The 19,189-nt window shown below is 39.0% G+C and overlaps 2 protein-coding genes across 2 annotated transcripts; one reads left to right on the forward strand and one right to left on the reverse strand.

Moving 5' to 3' along the window:
* Positions 1–3,158: 3,158 nt before the first annotated feature.
* On the forward strand, positions 3,159–5,636 carry rab42b (RAB42, member RAS oncogene family). The gene is made up of 2 exons (XM_044033458.1): positions 3,159–3,749; positions 4,784–5,636. Exons 1-2 carry the CDS (start codon positions 3,532–3,534, stop codon positions 5,232–5,234), a joined length of 669 nt encoding a protein of 222 aa, XP_043889393.1. The 5' UTR covers positions 3,159–3,531; the 3' UTR covers positions 5,235–5,636.
* Positions 5,637–10,213: 4,577 nt separating this feature from the next.
* Positions 10,214–16,998, reverse strand: taf12 (TAF12 RNA polymerase II, TATA box binding protein (TBP)-associated factor). Its single transcript, XM_044033557.1, has 6 exons — positions 16,855–16,998; positions 15,508–15,728; positions 13,217–13,294; positions 12,799–12,913; positions 11,117–11,205; positions 10,214–10,536 (listed from the first exon to the last, which is right to left on the reverse strand). The coding sequence occupies exons 2-6, from the start codon at positions 15,586–15,588 to the stop codon at positions 10,501–10,503; spliced, it is 399 nt and encodes a 132-aa protein (XP_043889492.1). The 5' UTR covers positions 15,589–15,728; positions 16,855–16,998; the 3' UTR covers positions 10,214–10,500.
* Positions 16,999–19,189: the final 2,191 nt, after the last annotated feature.

Genomic DNA, 19,189 nt, shown 5'->3' on the forward strand with positions numbered 1-19,189 from the left:
TTTTAGATTTTGCTTCATTCAAAGTGTTTACACTCACCAGCCACTTTATTAGGAACACGTGTTAAACCACTTTGAGTGCAAATATCCGGTCAGCCAATCACGTAAGAGCAGCTCAGTGTGTTCAGCCTTGTAGACATAGTCAAATTGACCTGTTGGAAGTTCAAACAGCGCATCGGAGTGAGGAAGACGGCAATGGTTGGTCTGAGAATTCCATAAAGTGCTGTTCCTGGGAGTTTCCACATGTCAAACATCACTAGGATTTACAAAAAAAACCAAATGTCTGGTGAGCGAGATGATAGAGATCATCTGTGAACACATCCAAGCCTGAAGCAGATGGACGACAGCAGCAGGAGACCACACCTGGTGCCACTGCTGCCACTGTGTTCGATGTCTTGTGTACCTAATAAAGTGGCTGGTGAGTATTTGGTCCATAGATTTAACCTGTAATCACTTTGTTGCCATGGTACTTAACTTATTTATATACATCATCGCTAAGATGTTTCAGTTAATATTTAAGTTAAGATGGCGAGAAAGTGGGAAAAAAAACAACTGTTCAGTAGCAAGCGAGCGATGTAAGATGTTCATGATGATAAGTGAAGAATGTTGTATTCTTCATTTATGAATGATGCACAAAACAGGAATACATTTTAAACTTTAGTAAATAATGACGAGGATAACCGTAACTAAAACAGCTTATAATTATATGTAACACCTTTAATAATGCAATAGTTACAACTAAATGATTATTTCTATTATAAAAGTATTGCTAGTAAATATGTTGAGTATTATACTCTGTATTCTATCACCTCGCTGGCAGCTGTGACTCAGTCACATGACCTGTGTTTACAGGAAGAGGAGGTTGCGGGTAATCGCTGAAACAGTAACTCGATTATTACTCGATTACTAAATTAATCGTCAACTATTTCAATAAAAGATTCATCGGTTTGAAGCTTTTTTCATGATTAAAACAAGGATCGTTTCAGCTTCTTATATGTGAACGCTTTCTTCATTTCTTTGAACCGTAAAACAAAGAAATCATGAAAAGTGAATCATTTTGGGTTTGTGGACACAAACAAGACGTTCAAGATCTTTTTCAACTTTTTGTTTTTAATCATTTTCTGATGTTTTATACTCAATTAATCGTGAAAATAATGGACAGATTAATCGATGATGAAAATAATCATTAGTTGCAGCTCTCGTCGCGCTGGGCGTGTTTTCATTATAAAATGATTGTTCACTTCGGCTCGTTTTAATGTTGTGTTTTAATCATTTTATATATTGCATGTCTTTCAGTGATAATTTTTAGTGGATTTTAATATTATTATCGTATTGTTTTTGTATCTTATTTTGCTTATTTTAATGCCCTATCTATTTGTGTCTTTTATTGTGCTGTTTCACTGTTTCTTTTATTATTAGTGTGACATAAAAAAAGGACTTTGAGCTGCATTTCTTGTATGGAAGGTGATAAATGAATGAGATAAAGTTATAACAGTATAATCGTGGGCTGCTAGTTTATAGTCCTCCACAACCTTGACCTGCCATGTGTCACACAACAGTTAATACAAATATCACAAACTATGAAGCTGTTAACGACACATTTGTGCCATTTCAAGCTATTTCAAATACATAATTCTCCTATTGTGTTCTCCCGTAAAGAAGAAATCTAGATTAATGATGTTATTATTCATATATATATATATATATATATGTATATGTATATGTATATATATATATATATATATATATATATATATATATATATGTATATATATATATGAGGCCCACCACCATATCGTGTTATAATGAAAACAGTGACCTTTGACCTCCTCTTTCTTTAAACACAGCACGTGTGGCCAGTGAGGCCATAGAATATTGAATATAAGGCTAAGTTATTATATAGTTTTCTAATTTAAATAATAAGACCTCATATTATTAACATTAAATCACATATATAAAAACTTGTTTAGTGTTTTTGTTAGATTTATTTCCCTGTTTGTAATATTAATAGATTTGTTTTGCATCATAAATGTGTTGTTATTGTGAAATATAAATCGTTCCACATCAAAACAGTGACTTTTACTTTCGTAAAACGTGTATCCCTTAACTTAAAGACTTCATAAACGTATGCAGGTACAGAATAAGCATTACTTAACTACATTTAAGCATTTATTAACCATTGTTAGCCTTTATTTCCACAATTAATTAGTATCTGTGTGGTTGTTTACGGCTCACAAGTAGCATCAGTAAACATAAACTGTGGCTAATATATCGTAAATTGTACTCATGTAAGGCTGATGTATGTTAAGCAATAAATGTCCCTTAGTAATGCTTATTCTGTACTCCCATAAACACTTTACATTTATTACTGTGTTAACTGATGTATGGTAGCTTTATAAACCCTTAAATAATAATAATTTATATATATATATATATATATATATATAATTATAATACCTTCATTAACCTTAAGTAACAGTTAGTAAACTGTTATTACAGCACGGCAGAGGAGAAGCAGGAGTGTCCTTCTCTCTGTTTCCCAGATCACTTGATTTACACTGCGACGGAAAGTTATCACGTAATTATTCATGAGTAATGTCCATGCACCGTTAAATAAAACACTTCTACTGCTGACAGAGCTGTCGTGGGGGTAAAATGAGCTCGTGTGACGGTGAAGATCGGCGTTTCCTCCAGGATCCCGGGAGGATTTAAAGCTGCATTGTTGGCAGCTTCCCTTTTTTTAGGTGGCGACGCTCAATCTATGGACAAGATCTAAAACTGCCCGGATACAAAAGAAATGCCCACACTTGGTGTCACGTTCCTTTGAATGGCTTGTAAAGTCGTCTACATGGTTTGAAATACAGCCACTACTTCCTTATAACCACCAACACCCGCCCCCTCCTTCCCTGAAGGCTCTCCCTCCCTCCCTGTGTGTGTGTGTGTGTGTGTACAGGTATTTATATCTTTGTGAGGACAAAGGAGGACTTTTGTCTGGTCCCCACAACTTTAAAGTGCTTTAAAGTTAAGACCTGGTTTTAGGGTCCGGGTATGAGGCTAGGGAATGCATTATGTTTATAAAAACAAGTGTGTGTGTGTGTGTGTGTGTGTGTGCGTGTGCTCGTCCCTCCTTTTGTCAAGTATCAACAGGCAAATGTAAGTCCCCGCCCACTCCCACTCATGTACATGCTTACATGTAGAGTGTACATGAGTAGTGTAGACCAGCAGCTCGGATGAGAGCTCCGGCAGGACCTGCTGTCTGGACTTTTTGCTTTGTCTCGCACTTGTTTTCCGGATTGTTGAGGAGTTCAGGAGCCACCGTTGGGATGAAAGTGTGTCCAGAAATGTGACATGACTGTGGACAAAGATTAAAAACAGGAGTGGCTGCTGTGGTTGTTACTCAATATTTGGAGAGTCAACCATTAGGACCAGAGCTGGGGGGACTGTGGGACTGCTAGACTCTTAAAGGTTTCGGGTGGGTTTTCCAAATCTCACCTCTCAGTCTTTGTCACTGTTCCTCCATCAGCGGCAGCAGCGATGGACCTGACCCTGTGGCAGTACCAGTTCCGGATCATCATGCTGGGGGACTCCACAGTGGGCAAGTCGTCCCTGCTGAAGCGCTACACTGAGGACATCTTCCTGGAATCCATCAACCAGACGGTGGGTGTGGACTTTTACGTCCACTTCCTGGAGGTGGAGCCGGGCGTCCGTGTGAAGCTGCAGTTCTGGGACACGGCCGGACAGGAGAGGTTCAGGTGAGGCTCGAAGATGTCAGGACTTCACGTGGTGTCTTCAGATGGTAAAATGTAACAATGAATGATGAATATCAAAGATATTTGAGGGAAAAATAACAAAGTACCACTGCTTATCCTTCTCACAACAGGCCAATCCGTCAGTGTTTGCTTCCACTCTGAAGATCAGTGTTTGTGATGCTTTAAGCTGAACTGAGGAGACATTGTTCTCTCAGCATATTTAATGAAAGAGTAACTTGTTTGACTCCGTCTCTAAATTCATTATTCCGGCTCTCTGCTCGAATGAACCGTGGCTAATTGCATAAAAACCCGGCCCTGTTTGTGTTTATCTCCGCGCCGCACTGGTGTCTGCGGCCGCCTAATTCTGCATGAGTCAGCACAGCAGCAACAACAACAAAAAAGCTCAGGCAAATCTGGTTTGTTTTCGTAAAGAGGAAAAGTGACTGATGTCTGGGGAGGATTGTTTGGTTCCAAACACTCAGTGAGTCATGGGGGAACTGTGGCCGCTCGACATTTTTGTGATTAGGATGAAAAACACTGTGGGTATCAATTTCTGCTTATCTAGAAGAGCGCGACTCAAACAGTGCAGACAATCAGGGAGTTCTGTGGTGGAGGACTTTGTGACAAAGGCCACTTTCTGTGAAGCCGTGCACGTCCCTCCACCTTCCTCCTTTAAAGACAGCTGAACAAAACAGGACAGTCCATCTCCCAATCCTTACCAGACCATCCATGCGTCCATCTTCTATCGCTTTATCTTCCACAGGAGAGTCGCACGGGGGGGGGGGACGATAGGCGGGGGTCACCCTGGACAGTTCGCCAATCCATCACAGGGCCACACATAGAGACAAACAACCATTTAATCCCCATATTGCATGTTTTTGGACCGTGGGAGGAGAAAACCCACGCACACACACAGAGGAGTACATACACACTCCATGCAGAAAGGCCCTTGTTCCAACCGGGGGTTCAAACCTGTGTGTTCAGAGTGCTAACCACTACACCAACTCCATGACCCATGTCTCCATTTCCTCCCCCAGGTCAGTGACCCGCTCCTATTACCGCAACTCGGTGGGAGGCATGCTGGTGTTCGACCTGACGCAGAGATCCACCTTTGACCACATCAAGGACTGGCACGCCGAGGTGTGCGAGCGGGTGCAGCCGCACAAGGTTGTCTTCGCCCTGGTGGGACAGAAGAGCGACAGGGACGCTCACGACGAGAGGGCGGTGAGCCGAGAGGAGGCCGAGAGACTGGCCGGACAGCTGGGCGTGCCCTACATGGAGGCCTCCGCCAAGACGGGCCACAACGTCAGGGAGTCCTTCGAGCTGATAGCCCGTCGGGTCTATCAGGGTCTTCTGAGCGGAGAGGTGCAGCTGCTGGAGGGCTGGGACGGAGTGAAGTGTGCCAACACACAGACGCTGCACATGCAGAGAGCCGGTCTGTCTCAGCCCAGCTCCGCGTCCAAGAACAAGAAGAAGTGCTGTGATTAGACTCTGGACCGACATTTGTCTCCGCGCCTGGACGGTGATATTCTCTGTGGCTGTACGAGGGTCCGACATATTCACATTCTGGTTTCTGTGATATCTAAAGAATACGTTTGCTTTATCTCACTCTTAGTCTGCCTTTTCTGACTTTGACATGTTTTACAAACTGTTTGTTCCTCAGGCCAAATTCCACGGAGACAATCAGGGATTTTTAAATCACGGCACAGTTTTTGATCTCCATCAATACACTTCAGTGTTTTATTTGTGACTTCTGTGTTTGAGATCCTTTCTTTGGAGTGACACAAACTTACCCGCGAGGCAGACGTCAAACAGCAGCTTCTGTGTTCCCACAAGCTGAAACCGCTGGGTTTTCTCTGTGGAAGAGTGAGCAGTTTCCAACATATATATATATATATATGTATATATACATATATATATATATATATATATATATATATATATATATATATATATATATATATATATATATATATATATACATATATATATATATATAATGATAGCGAAGGAGACGAAGCAGCAAACGTATTCTTAAGATATTATAAGAGCAGAGATTGAAATGGTGAACTCCTCGTGTCCCTGCTGTGTCACTAACGTATGCAGCCACACGTCAAAGAACCTGGAACTGTTGTGATATTAATATCACTTTAAGTGATATTAATAACCTGAGGTGATATAACTGCAATATAACTTAAAAAGTAACTTAATATGTTCAACTTTATGACATTTCTAAATGGGTAGAATTTGAACTTGGTCCAGAAATCAATCATTTATCAGATGCAAGTATCTGTATCTAGTATCTGTGTAGCATGGGCTAAAAGGTCAATCCTGAATCCTGTTTTTTATTCAAATATATGGGGGTTACATAAGTTATTTCTGTCAAAAATCAATACTTAGATGATGAGCAGGTGATTGTTCACAGATTATACAGATTATTGAAATACTAATGTTTTAGTATCAACCCTCCATCTCTGAAACACTCTGCCGATATTAACATGTTTTATTGTGTTTATTGTTTGACTCTTTCAGACTCTTTTTTAGTTTTTTTTAGGATGTTGTGTAGTCGGTGTAGCAGCCAAATGCACTCGCTTTCTCTCTAAACTAGTGTTGGGATATTATCAGAACCAATTTAGTTGCTTTTTCACAAAACATTGGACTACTTCCCATTTGTTGTTAAGTCTTTTTGCTGCGTTTTCACTCAATTTGGCACAGTTAGCAGTAGAAAATTCAAGTTTCTCCTGTGCCGTGATTGCAGGACACATATATATATATATATGTATATATATATATATATATATATATATATTTGTATGTATATATATATATGTATGTAAATATATATATACATATATATATATATATATGTATATATATATACATATATATATATATATATATATATATATATATATATATATATATATATATATATATATATATATATATATATATGTATATATATATATATATATATATACATATATATATATGTATATATATATATATATATACATATGTATATATATAAATATGATCTCCAACTGTTCCAATACAGAGTTAGAATTAACATAGATATCAATAGAATTATGGTTTGGACAGACTCCTGTTCATACTTCGGTGCTGACCAGTGCTGACCAGTTCTTGATTGCTCATCCGTACTCTGAACTGACCTGTGATTGGTCAAACCCTCCCAGGATGCTACAGGCAGTTGTGAGGCTGTAAACAGAGGAGGTGCAGAAGTGTTTCGCTCTCAGATCACTGGATTTCTTTTTCATTTATGATGCCAAGAGGTTTTTATTAATCAATAACCCCACAAAATAAATCCCGCCTTCATGGTTTCATGGTGCGCTCCATTTGTAGTGGGAACTCGGAAGGTTTCCGAGGTCATGGTGTGTTTCCAAGGAACTACCCAGAGTTAGGATGTCACCGTACACACACACACTGCTTCCCACCACTTCTGCTGTATTTAGTTTCACAGTAAATCAGTCGCACACAATAGCTAAATGGAACCCAGCATCACAACCTGAAAAGTTTTTGGAGCCACTTCTGCACAAGGACATTTGACTTTTTCCCCCTGAACCTGTTCCTTGATACAAATCTGGTGTGTGTGTGTGTGTGTGTGTGTGTGATCCGTTGAAGAATGAAGGCAGATAATGTATCGAGTCCCCAGTTTGAGATTATAAACATCACCTCAGGCCCTGATGTGATCAAATATCCTGGGCTGAAGTAGTTCAGCAGCGTGGAAACAGCACAGCACGGCCTCCGGTGGCTGAGCAATTGTTTTTAAGTGCCATTGTTGAAATTAATTAAATGAAAACTCCGGGGTGCGTCTGGATATTGTTCTGTAGAAATGTCTGTGAGAGGCTTTCATTGCAATTACTGTGTGTCTGGCTGATGAGCAACCTCCTGTGTTCCTGTAACCAAAATAAACTGCAGTTTATTTCACTGGACTCCCACATTCACTCGCTCATGGACTGAACATTAGTGTGGTATTTCTTTAATGCCTGGGTTTGTTTGCGATGCTTTGTAAACTGTTTTGTAAAGTGTATTGTTTTGTGACTTCTGTGTTTGGAATCCTTTCTTTGGATTTACCTGTGTGACACAAACAAACCTGTGAGGCACGAGTAAACCAGGAGCGCATGTGTCCTCACAAGCTAAAAAAAGCTGATTTTTCAGAGTGAGCCGTTTACACTTTCTTATCGAATAATGCCGAACTATTGAAGACTTAAAAATCCTGAAACATGCATTTATCTGGCAAGAGAATGTCTGAAATCTCTATATTTATAGTCAAAAATCAAAAAAATATGAAAATTGTCCAAAATGCTATGTCCAAAAAACCCACTATACAAGTCCCAATCAAAACAATTCAATTCAGTTGTGGGAGGTCTTTATATAGGTCCTTTGCCCCTCCCATCCAAACATAAATTATCCAAAAAAAATCACAATAAATAAGCACAAGCATAATTACTACAACAAACAACCCAGATGAAAATAAACCCAAAATATTTCCCAAATTAACGGTGCCACAATGGTTACTGTCCCCACCTTTAATAAACAATATTAATGGATAATTAATGGAACTACAAAAAAGTGACGTCACACTAAGCCATCGTCGTCATTTAAGTGCGCCGTTGACGTAAACAATGTTTGGAATGCTGCCGACGCAAACTGAGCATGAGGGTGAGGTGAGTTTGAACCACGTTAATGTTTATGTAGGAGCGGCACGTGTGCGCACGTGACGGTCTACAAATGTTGCTGAAAAGTGGCAAAGCAGTTGCGTCTGTGTGTGTGTGTGTGTGTGTGCGTGCGTCATTGCGCTCTACTAGCGAGTGTGTGTGCTCATCATGAGTGACGAGTCGCTCCGTCACATGACACACGTGACTTTACAACCCCAAGTCTCGTGGGAACATACAAATAGCACATTTCCACTACACAGTTCCAGCACGGCTCGCCTCTACTTTACGTTTTCTCTTTGCTTTTCCATTAGCGCTAGTACCTGGCACCTTTAGTTGTTCAAACTGTAGGTGAGTTAAAAAAATGTTCCTTAATGTAATAAGGAGTCTGTTGTATTTAGAGCAGAAAGCCGGCGACAACGAGCAGCATCACAATCACTAGTTTTTGTATGTATTAAACGATGTCATAGCAGTTTCATGCTATTGCAACAGGGTCAGTTACTTCAGTATATTTTAAGGTACTGCAATTTATTGAATACCTGATATTTATTTAATTTGCCTTTTTATTTTATAATTCCAAAATATGTATGTTTGAAGTTTTTATTTTTATATTTTAGCCTGACACGTCAGGTTAAAAAAGTAATGTTTTAAGTTTTTATATTTTAGCCTGACACGGCAGGTTAAAAAAGTAATGTTTTAAGTTTTTATTTTTATATTTTAGCCTGACACAGCAGGTTAAGTTGTCATGTGGAACCTTCATGATTTTCTGTCCCCCACGTTCACTTTTGGGGTGCCCACCTAGTATTTAAGGGTGTGTCTGCCCTCACCCCTCCCCTTCTGCTGCTGCATGTTGTGAGAGAGGTGCGTGATGTGTGCTTGTGTGATTTCTGTATTGTTTATCATTGTCATTATGCTAATATGGAGATTATCATGCTAAATTTGACAAGCTGTATGTTTATTATATAGAGGGCACGTTTCCCTGTGTGTCACATGCTGATGGGAGTTTTCTTTCACTTGCCTTGTGTCAGGTATGTCGCTATGTGTTTTATTTTAATTTATTAATTAGGGCCCTCCTGCTGCTGCATGTTGTGGGAGAGAGGGCACGTTTCACATGCTGATGGGAGTTTTCTTTCACTTGCCTTGTGTCAGAAATAAACAGAGACTACCTCCAAAAGACATTCATCGTACGGCGAATTCTTCACAACGCAGACCGCAAAACTACACCGGTTACCCTATGATGACTCCGCCCACGTTAAGCAGGTTCTATAGTAATGGAACGCAATGTCAAACCGAAGTCGTGCTGCGTCGAGTCGTGCTGACACTGTAGTGTAGCATTCGTTTCACAGTGAATCAGTTGCTCACATAGTGTTACTTTGTGACTGCACCTTTTAGACAAAGCTTATTGTCCAAGTTAATTGTGACAACAGAAGCTTTAGTTCAAAACTGCAAAATATTTTTAATATCCATCTTTTATTTTTATTTTAATTTTTTTATTTGACATTGTGAGAAGTCAACATTCCCTCATCATTTACTCGACTTGCTTCATTGGTAAAACATAAATGTGGAATTAAAAACAATGGTTGAAATAAGTGAATATGATAAAATCCTTGGACACCGAGTAACAAAACAGCATGCAATATTTTACATACACAACATTCATGGCAATTCATTATTATTGGCTATTAAAGATCATTGTAAAGGAGGCAAATGAATCTGTAACATTATGCATCTAAATGTTGACGTAAGAGTATCAAAGGCACACTGGCCGTAACAGTGGTCACAATCCAAAAATTAGTTTTCCAGGTAAGTTTTATTCACAAAAAAAAAGAACAAACTGAGCTCTGCCAGACTTAGTTTAACAGAAACAAAACAGAATCAGACGAGGCTGGCAAAACACTCAAAGATTAGGGAAACATGTCAATAATCACTAATGTCAGAAAAGGAACCCCCCTCCCCAAGCCCACCAACCCCCTCTCTTTCTTGCCCCTAAGTCCAAAAGATCACACTTCAAAAAAAAGGACAAACAACCCAAAAGAACAGACAGTAGAGAGGGTTTGACATGTTACAGTACAGTCTTGTTATTTTTTGGTTGTCTTGCGGATCAGCGCCATTCTCTGAAATGACAAAAACAGAAACCAAACGTTAGTTCTACTAGAATAAATGTGCTATTTCACGCAAGATACATCCATAGGGTTCACACAGGTCCTTGAAAGTTTTTGAAAAATGCCCTAAATAGACTAAATAGAAACAATTTTCAGTAAATGTCTCCCGTGTTTGTTACATGCCACCTACTGCTTCATGCTTCCTGCATCGATGTACGTAGACTGGCGCACAACAAACTATTACGCATCATAATCACTAGCGGTGTTGTGGACACTGTCTCGCTCCACGGTTTACGTGAGAGTCCATGAAGAACAATGAGCGCGTCAAGTTAAGTAAGAGAGCAAATGACGACGTGACGCCTGGGAAATGAAAATTCCCAAATCTCGGTCTCACCGAAGAAAATTACAAAGACTGACTTTGACCAAGATCCCAAGAACAATCAATAGAATAAGACGCGTATAGGTCAAGACCATAATTCATCTAAAATGATGGCTTTTACAAGCTGCCCTCCCATCTGAGGCTGCGTCAGCACATTTGAGGGAATGACGTGGGAACCCTGCATGCATACAGTCTTCTCAGACTATGACTCACCTGTTTGTGTGCCTCTGTGGTACAAGCCTTCTTAAACGGCCTGATCTCATCTGAGCCGTAACCAGGAATCCACATGTTCCACTGGCGTTCTGCGTGTAGAAAAAAAATCAAAAATCAATACAAAACAAAACTGTATAAGACAGAAAATGTCAGTGACATGTAAAAAAAAAAAACAATTCACACAGATTTGCTATCAGGTGACAAAATATCTCCATTCTTGGATGCTTTCATAAAGGATTGATGCAGAAAAATCAATAAGTTGAAATGAAATGGACTGTCATATGGAATAGTGTCATTGTTAAATCCATGTTTATTATGCTTCTAAAAAAAAAAAAAATAACAGAAGAGATCTAGCAAAGCAGTAAATAATACTTTAATGTATCAATTTCCTGCCAAAATCAGACCGCATGTGGCACAAGAATCATAGAGTGGTCTGCCTCAACCAAATAAAAGCAGAGCTGTAAATATTGTTTGCCTTCATGAATGACTTTTCCATTAAAAACAGCAGGAGAAGGAACAGAGAAATGAGTCGTGTCTGTATTAAACGCTGCTGTTTAAATTAAACGCTTCTTCAGAAACTACTTTGTTCCCTTTCTGTTAGAAGAAGACTGAAGATAAATATGTCAGATGATTTATACAGAAACAACTTTACTGCTCCAGTCATCTTTTTATCATGAAATGACAGAACTCAGTAACAATCAAATGGAATTATGGTATGCCAAGGCGGTCACACTTTTTTTTCTTCTTTAAACTGCCGATTGTTGTGTGACGAGTGCAACTTACGAGAAAAGGATGTAAAACTACACACCGACCGAGTCAGGAAGGGAAATAAAGAGAGAGGCTACAGCAGACTGAGGAGGTTTTCTGCTGATTTAATGTCACAGAATCACTCCGACTCTATCATTTCTGACTGCTGTCAACACTGTTACATCAGCATCTGTCCAACCTTAGTGTCTTTATTTCTCTCCCTGATTAAAGTTCGACCGTTTAATCAGTCAGGCCTATTAATCATGCCGATATTTGCCATTTATTTATCGGACAATTATTACAAATGTATGCATTTTTTTCTCAGACACTTGGTAACTGTTGCCAAGTCCATAAAAAAAATATCAGCATCAATTACCAGCTGCCCTGATTTCTAAAAATCAGCATAGAAAAACCCACATCTGTCTGCTGACCTATATCTCCTCTCCACTCCCCGCACCTGCAGGCAAAACTTTGGCAACAGGGCTTTCAGTGTTGCTGCTCCAACCCTCTGGAACTCACTCCCTCTGGCTATTTGCCAGGCACCAACTCTGAATTTGTATAAATCACTATTGAAGCGACACTTGTTCCTGCAAGTTTTTGTTACCTGATTGTTTGTTTGTGTTTTGATCGGCCTTTTTTTCTGTTTTTCTACTTGTACAGTGACCTTGGATTTTGTGAAAGGCGCTTCATAAATCTAAGTTGTTGTTGTTATTATTATTATTATTATAAGTTATTATCTAAGTTATTAACAAAGCGGCAGAGATGATTCCATTTTTATAAATTACAAACAAACACAAATATTTGTTTGTACACACAGAAAGTTTGATAAACACACATTTTAACAACAAAGCCATGGTGTCACTATATTCGACATTAAATGCAACATTGTGAAGATATTTAGTACAATCTTACAGGACACGAAAAGGGCAGCTTACCTAGATGTAGTTGAACGTCCTTTACCTCCAGGGTGTTGGACTTGCGATGACGTGCCAGTTGGCAGGCTGCCGTCACGACGCTCTCAATGAAGTCGTCTGCAATTTGTAACAGCATCTGAGAGAAGAGACAGGCGTTTTAAACCCCATCAATCATGTTCAGAAAAGGAAAAAGCGACATTTCAGCTGGAACAGCTGGAAAAGCCCCTCGTGTTTTCCACTGCTCGTGTCATTTATCATGCAGCTTTACAGAACAGCGTCTGCAAGTGACTGATGTGCAGTCGGTTAGGGAAGCTTTAGGGCAACAAAGACATGCAAGAGCCAAGATGGAGTATGACATTTACAGGGAAGAAAAGCACGAGTGCTTGTGTTTATTTCGCATTTATGAAAAAACAGAAGAACATATTTAAACCACACATACTTCTTCAACATCCTCATCCAGCTGTTCATTTGGGTCGATCTCTCTCACCAGGTCCTGGAGCTTCTTCTTACTGAGCACCTGGGACAGAATGCAGAGAAATTCATTCACTCACTTTAAATGTGGCAACGACAACATCATGTCTACTTTTAATGAAATTTAAATAGTCAAGTAACAATATAAAACAATTTCAAATAGACCGACAACATATCATCCATCACTCTGTTCATCAAGGAAAACTAAAACTTAAAAGGAAAACTTTAACATAAGCAGGATTTATATGGATGCTTAAAATCCTCAAATGCTTGAATTTTAATGTTGTAATTTCAAGGTTTGAAAAGTGCTTGTATTTTGGATAAAGTGCTTAAAAAAACTTCAAATGTGTGTGTGAAAATGATTTGTGGTATAAAGTGCTTGAATGTGACCATGGAAAAGAGCTATGACCATGCATAAGCCAAAAGTGGCTCTGATGTCAATACGTTTACCATGAATGTCATTAAAGGACCCGTATGCAAGAAATTAAGTATTAAGTCATACAATGACGAAAACATATCATCGGAGATTAAGGAAATGTGTTAAATAGAAAAACTCGCTCCAATGACAATGGTACAGCCCCTATGTTGCAGCCTGAAAATTCTGTTTATGTTGTGGGGAAGGTTAGGGGCAAAAAACAAAGGGCTACTCTAGACACACAGACTTAATTGATCTTATTAAAATAAAATATTATTATATTATCAAACAAATTAAAGTTACGTGCAGGATTGTACAAAAATCAAACAAAACAACAGACTGGGTTTAAACAATAGAAAAGAATACTATTACTATAGACCTATAAGGACTGTCAGTTTTTTCCAAAGATTAAGTTTGAACTAATTTATGACCCATAATTAGTGAATTATGAATTAAATAAACCCCCTGTCATCACTCAAATGTAATTATGTGACATTCAGTAGCCATTTGTCAAGGCAAACAGCCTTAATTTGTGATATTATTTTATAGAAACACAAGTCTGTCCACTTGATTGTGATGGAGTCTGGCTCTCTTTACCCTCTGAGAACCCGGGGGAGCGCCAGGCGCAGTGTGTTTATATGATACGGCACTTTTACTCCGAATGATACAGCGAGGGTTTGTTGAGTGTGGGGGCTGGCCGAGCGGCAGGGAAAGCACTGGCGGGTTGTCACATGACACTGAATCCTGGTGTTTTCTGGCCAAGACTTCTGTAGCATGCATTGAGCAAAGGTGTGGAGTTTGCATGCGTGTTTCAGTGTCTTCTACAAAGTCATACATACTCGGCACTGCCAATTTGCACATCGTTAAAACACAAATGACGATACTATGGCAAATCATATATATATCGTCCCCCTCTAGATAAGGGATATTTCTTTAATTTGGATTGCAGTACGTGTTTTAAAATCGAGGTACACATCCAGCAAAATGCTTTTTTAAGACTGTGGTGTGTGATGAGGAAAGTGCCAAGCACTTTGGCTATTATCGAAATCGTACTATTTTAAAACTGATGTCAGGAAACAAGTATATCAGTGTTTCCCCAGGAATTCTGTTCAGCACAATCAGCGCTGTTGTGCTGGTATCAACAATGGTTTATTTTTGTTTCTCTCAAGATAATTATGTAATGGCCGAATAAGCATTAATCATTACAAAGTTTTGTGCTCAACAATGAAACAATGAAATCATACTCTGTGTGTTGTTTTCAAGTATAAAGTGTCTATTTATGTGCACCGCAAGAGACGCCAGACTCTATTTACACTGCAGTCAAATTGAATTGTTTACATGTTGAGGACATTTGCATACAGTCTCCTGTTTACTATTTTTTCTGCTTCTGAAAGCTCTGTGTTCACAATGTTCTGTGTACAAAGTGTGTTATGATTATTAGTTCATCTTACAAGCAGCAATAGACAAAGCAAATAATGAGCCACTCTGCAGTGACAGAAAATAGATTAATGCAACAAATTGAAGGAGACTCTGGATTTAAATTTATAAAACAGCTCATTCTTTGGATGAAAAGGATTCAGACAAACAGAGAGATAAGAGTTAATATTGGTCTGTCAGTTCTAGAATGGGGAGCTCCGTGAGCTACAAAAGCACTCCTGGACTCCTACCTAACTTGATGCAGAAATAATGTTACTTTTCATTGGTGACCAGCTAAAATAGGCATGATAACTACCTGACATTAGCCGTCATGATTTGTTTTGGTCAAGCATTGCATATAGTCCTTTAAAGAGAGAAAGACTGATAATAGTGCAGCAAAGCAGCAGAGGTATCCATGACTGACTGACCTGAGATCCTTCTGGACTAGTCCTGCCAGCAGGGCCAGGGCCCCCCAGAACTTTGACAGCCGTTGTGGTGCTGTTTGCCATATTGGTGGCCACAGGAACAGTCGAGGGTCTCTGGAGTTTAACAGGAAGTTGAAGAGTTGTATCTCACTGAGTCCGGGTGACAGTCCAAGGTGGGCACCGGTGCGATGCTTTATCCTATGACAGCGCGTGTGTCTATAAATCTGTGGCAAAATTGGACAATATATCAGTGATATGGCCTGTTCTTACAACTACAGTTCTTCCAGTTTTCATGAAAATATCACCTTATCTTGTTAAATACACATCACAAAGATGTTCTATTTGTTTAAAAGGGTCCCAGCAGCAGACTGGACATCGCTTTGTCAACAAAAAAAATTGTTTGCAATGGTAATAAGTTCAGTATTGTCTTTGGTCTACTCTTGGGTCACTGGACAGGTGTCAAAATCATAGAGTCCTTTGATGACTTTGAACAGACTTACTGCCATGAAAAAGTGTGATGGTATGAAACAAAGGAGGATATTCCTTTGATGTAAAACCACAGCTGATGAAAGAAATGTGATGTCACCCATCTTTTATATAAAATAACATCTGTCTGTTTGCAAAACATCACAGGCATCAAACATGGAAGTTGACTTGCTAAGGGTACCAATGTGTGCAGTGCAGTAGAAATGAGACGTGCACTAAACAAGCCACTTGCAGTGTGTGTGGCTTGGTAGAAATACTGCACAAGTTGTTGTTCTTATTTCATATGTTGACACCAAATTGTAGAATTTATCAACACATATTTATTTACATGTTAACAACAATATTTTTTCATGCGTTTCAATTGCTCAATATGCTAATGTTGACTTTATTTTGACATCATGGGTATTCAAATATGCTGCCGCTAAGGTAGCGCCTGTATTTCATGGGGTCGATTGAGCATTATATTATTCTACAATATCGTGATTAAAGGTATAGAAAAAGGTTCTTCCCCTTTAAACACTTTGCAACTCTGTACCCACAGCTTTTTGAATGGACACAGATCCTGTTAGCTAAATGCTAAGCTACATGCAGAGACAAGTACTGATTTTGTCCTAAAACAACGCTGTGGTACATAGTCATTGAGTTAAAAGATTAATCCAATAAAACACAAACAGCGCACATGTATCCGTTTATTGTCTATGTCCCTTCAACAAATAAAGCAACCATCGCGGACACTGTTTGCTAAAAACAATAGCCGCTATCAAAGCTTTGGCGTTAGCCAGACAGGCTACCGTAGCAGCTAATCCATCTTCACGACTCTGTGCAGGCTGCATCTTCAATTTACGTATTAAATATGCAACTCACCCGATAAAACAAACACTATCTGTCCATGTCCGCGGTAGAGTTGACAGTAATGTCCGAATTTGACTGACAAAAACCGCTTTACACTGCCTCTATAACAGCTCGTGGTATGATCGACGATATTTTTCTTCCACTACTTCCGCTTTCTTCACAACCATTTCCGGTGGGAAAAGACATCGGCTGTACTCTGCCACCTGCTGGTTGTTTCCTGGACCTACACTTGTAGGATTCAAGAAGGGGAGGACATAAAACCCAGGAACGGAGAAGAAATCTGAATCAAAATACTTTATTAATCCTCCGGAGGGAATTGGATGCGTTATATTTTCGCATTCGAAATTACAATAACACCCAGGAAAATAAAATAAGGAATAAGATTGAGATAAACACAATATTAGCAACAGATAAAATATATACATTTAACATGAAATACATGACAAGAAATATGCGCTTAGTAAGACTCCCCTTTGGGGAGAAAAAATGATTCCAGGACTTCTAATAGGTGAGTGTGAGCATGTGCTCGGGCCCTAACAATGCAGAAAAACAGTTTAAGTGAACTGAAACTGAAACTGTTTGAAAATGCTGTCAAACCCACAGGGTTTATTATTTCAGCAGAGATTGCATATGGTTGAATGCACATGCACTGTTGAACCAAGTATTTTGTTGTTGCACGAATTATAGATATTGTCAATAGAATAAGTCCATTTCCTGTCTATCAGTTCTCATTAGTTTGACACCGAGGATAGAACTGAAGGGCATAGTTTGATGGTAGCCAGAAGAAACGATTTCCTGTGGCGCTCCTGTTGTGCAACTTGGCGGAACGATTCTGTCACTGAATGAATTTCTGTGTTGGACAAGCACACAATTAAGGGGACAGCACTGGTCACCACTGATTAATCAAACATCCTGAGCCTCCTCAGCTCTGGGCCGTCACTGTAGATTACCTCTGTGTGTTTAGACCAGTCCACTTAAAGGTCCAGTGTGTAAAATGTAGGAAAGTCTTTTGGCAGAGATACATTTGCTTGTGTGAGTATATATTCACTTCAAAATAAAACATGTTCGGTTAATGTAGCCTTAGAATTAGCATTTTATGCAAGGGCCTTGCTTTACAGAGGCTGCCATCTTGTTTTTTGTGTGTTTTAAAGCAGGAACTTACATTGCAAATGAAGAAAAACGTCTCTGCCCACATGAACCTGATGAACCTGACCCACAGACCAATTAAGAAGAATGAGGAGGAGGAAATACCGAGGAGTTGTGAAAGTAGCAAAAGAATGTTTACATCCTTTCTGGTGTGTGCAGGCCACCGTAGTTCCTTGACACACTTGGAAAAGGTAGGAGTAAATGGAAAAGTCCTCTGTTGCCATCCGCAGTCTCACCATTAGATGCCACTAGTTCTTACACACTGGGGCATTAAGAGAAAGAAAAACATATATAGTGATGACGATATTCATGACACATTTCAAAATAAAAGTATTCGTTTTCATTTGAAAGGAAAGGAAAGTATCTGTATTGTCATTATACAACTGGTGTTGCACAACGAAATGTCGAGGTCAGATGGATTGTTGATCAGAGCCGCCACAAGAGACCAACCTGACCGAATGTGACTAACATTCGAACATGTTTTTTTTTTCCTTAAATATGCAAAATGAATTTTTAATCAACAAAAACAGACAGATAAATAACTCATTATAGCTTGATATTAAGTTGTGGGCCGTGTGAAATCAATTGGGGAGCCACAGTTGACGAGTTTGAGATATATGAAGATATCGCTTTCGGACCGATGGAATACCTATAATAAAAACCTTTATATTTACATGTACATATATTAGAACATGTATTTGAATTTCATGCTTTACATGGATTTTATATTTCTGCATAGATTACATTTACATAGACGCTTGTAGCAGCTGCAACCAGACAAAAGGGGGAACTTTATAGCTTTATATTGCAAAAATAATCTTTTTTCTATTTTTCTGTATTTATATTGATTTACTGAAGAAAATATATACTTTTCACACTCGACTACGAGCTAGTAGCTCTATCAAAGGGCCTCAGTGTTTTGAATCCCACTGTGTACCAAGAATCTGAATTGAGGACACAGTTTTCACCCTTCACACCTTACCTCAGTGCATGCTGGGAAACAGATAAGAACTCAGAAAGTAAAAGACGAATTGGATTCCTTTTTATGGGGACCTGGAGTATGATACAGATTCAGGATTTGTTTTATCTTGCACTGTGGGGAACTGAGCAGCCTTGGTAGAAGTGCTTTCTCGACTAGTTTAATAAAACAGTGTTGAATGCCTTCAGAGGAAGTGTAAGCAAGTAAAAAACACTGCCATAA

This window comes from Solea senegalensis, linkage group LG9 (genome assembly GCF_019176455.1).
Source record: "Solea senegalensis isolate Sse05_10M linkage group LG9, IFAPA_SoseM_1, whole genome shotgun sequence".
NCBI lineage: Eukaryota > Metazoa > Chordata > Actinopteri > Pleuronectiformes > Soleidae > Solea > Solea senegalensis.

Excerpts from the sequence above, each read along its gene's own strand:
- rab42b (XM_044033458.1), top strand. The coding sequence starts at position 3,532 with ATGGACCTGACCCTGTGGCAGTACCAGTTCCGGATCATCATGCTGGGG. Across the intron at positions 3,750-4,783 it reads GCCGGACAGGAGAGGTTCAG|GTCAGTGACCCGCTCCTATT; the intron begins GTGAGGCTCGAA and ends TTCCTCCCCCAG.
- taf12 (XM_044033557.1), bottom strand. The coding sequence starts at position 15,588 with ATGGCAAACAGCACCACAACGGCTGTCAAAGTTCTGGGGGGCCCTGGC. Across the intron at positions 13,295-15,507 it reads CTAGTCCAGAAGGATCTCAG|GTGCTCAGTAAGAAGAAGCT; the intron begins GTCAGTCAGTCA and ends ATTCTGTCCCAG. Across the intron at positions 12,914-13,216 it reads TGGATGAGGATGTTGAAGAA|ATGCTGTTACAAATTGCAGA; the intron begins GTATGTGTGGTT and ends CTCTTCTCTCAG.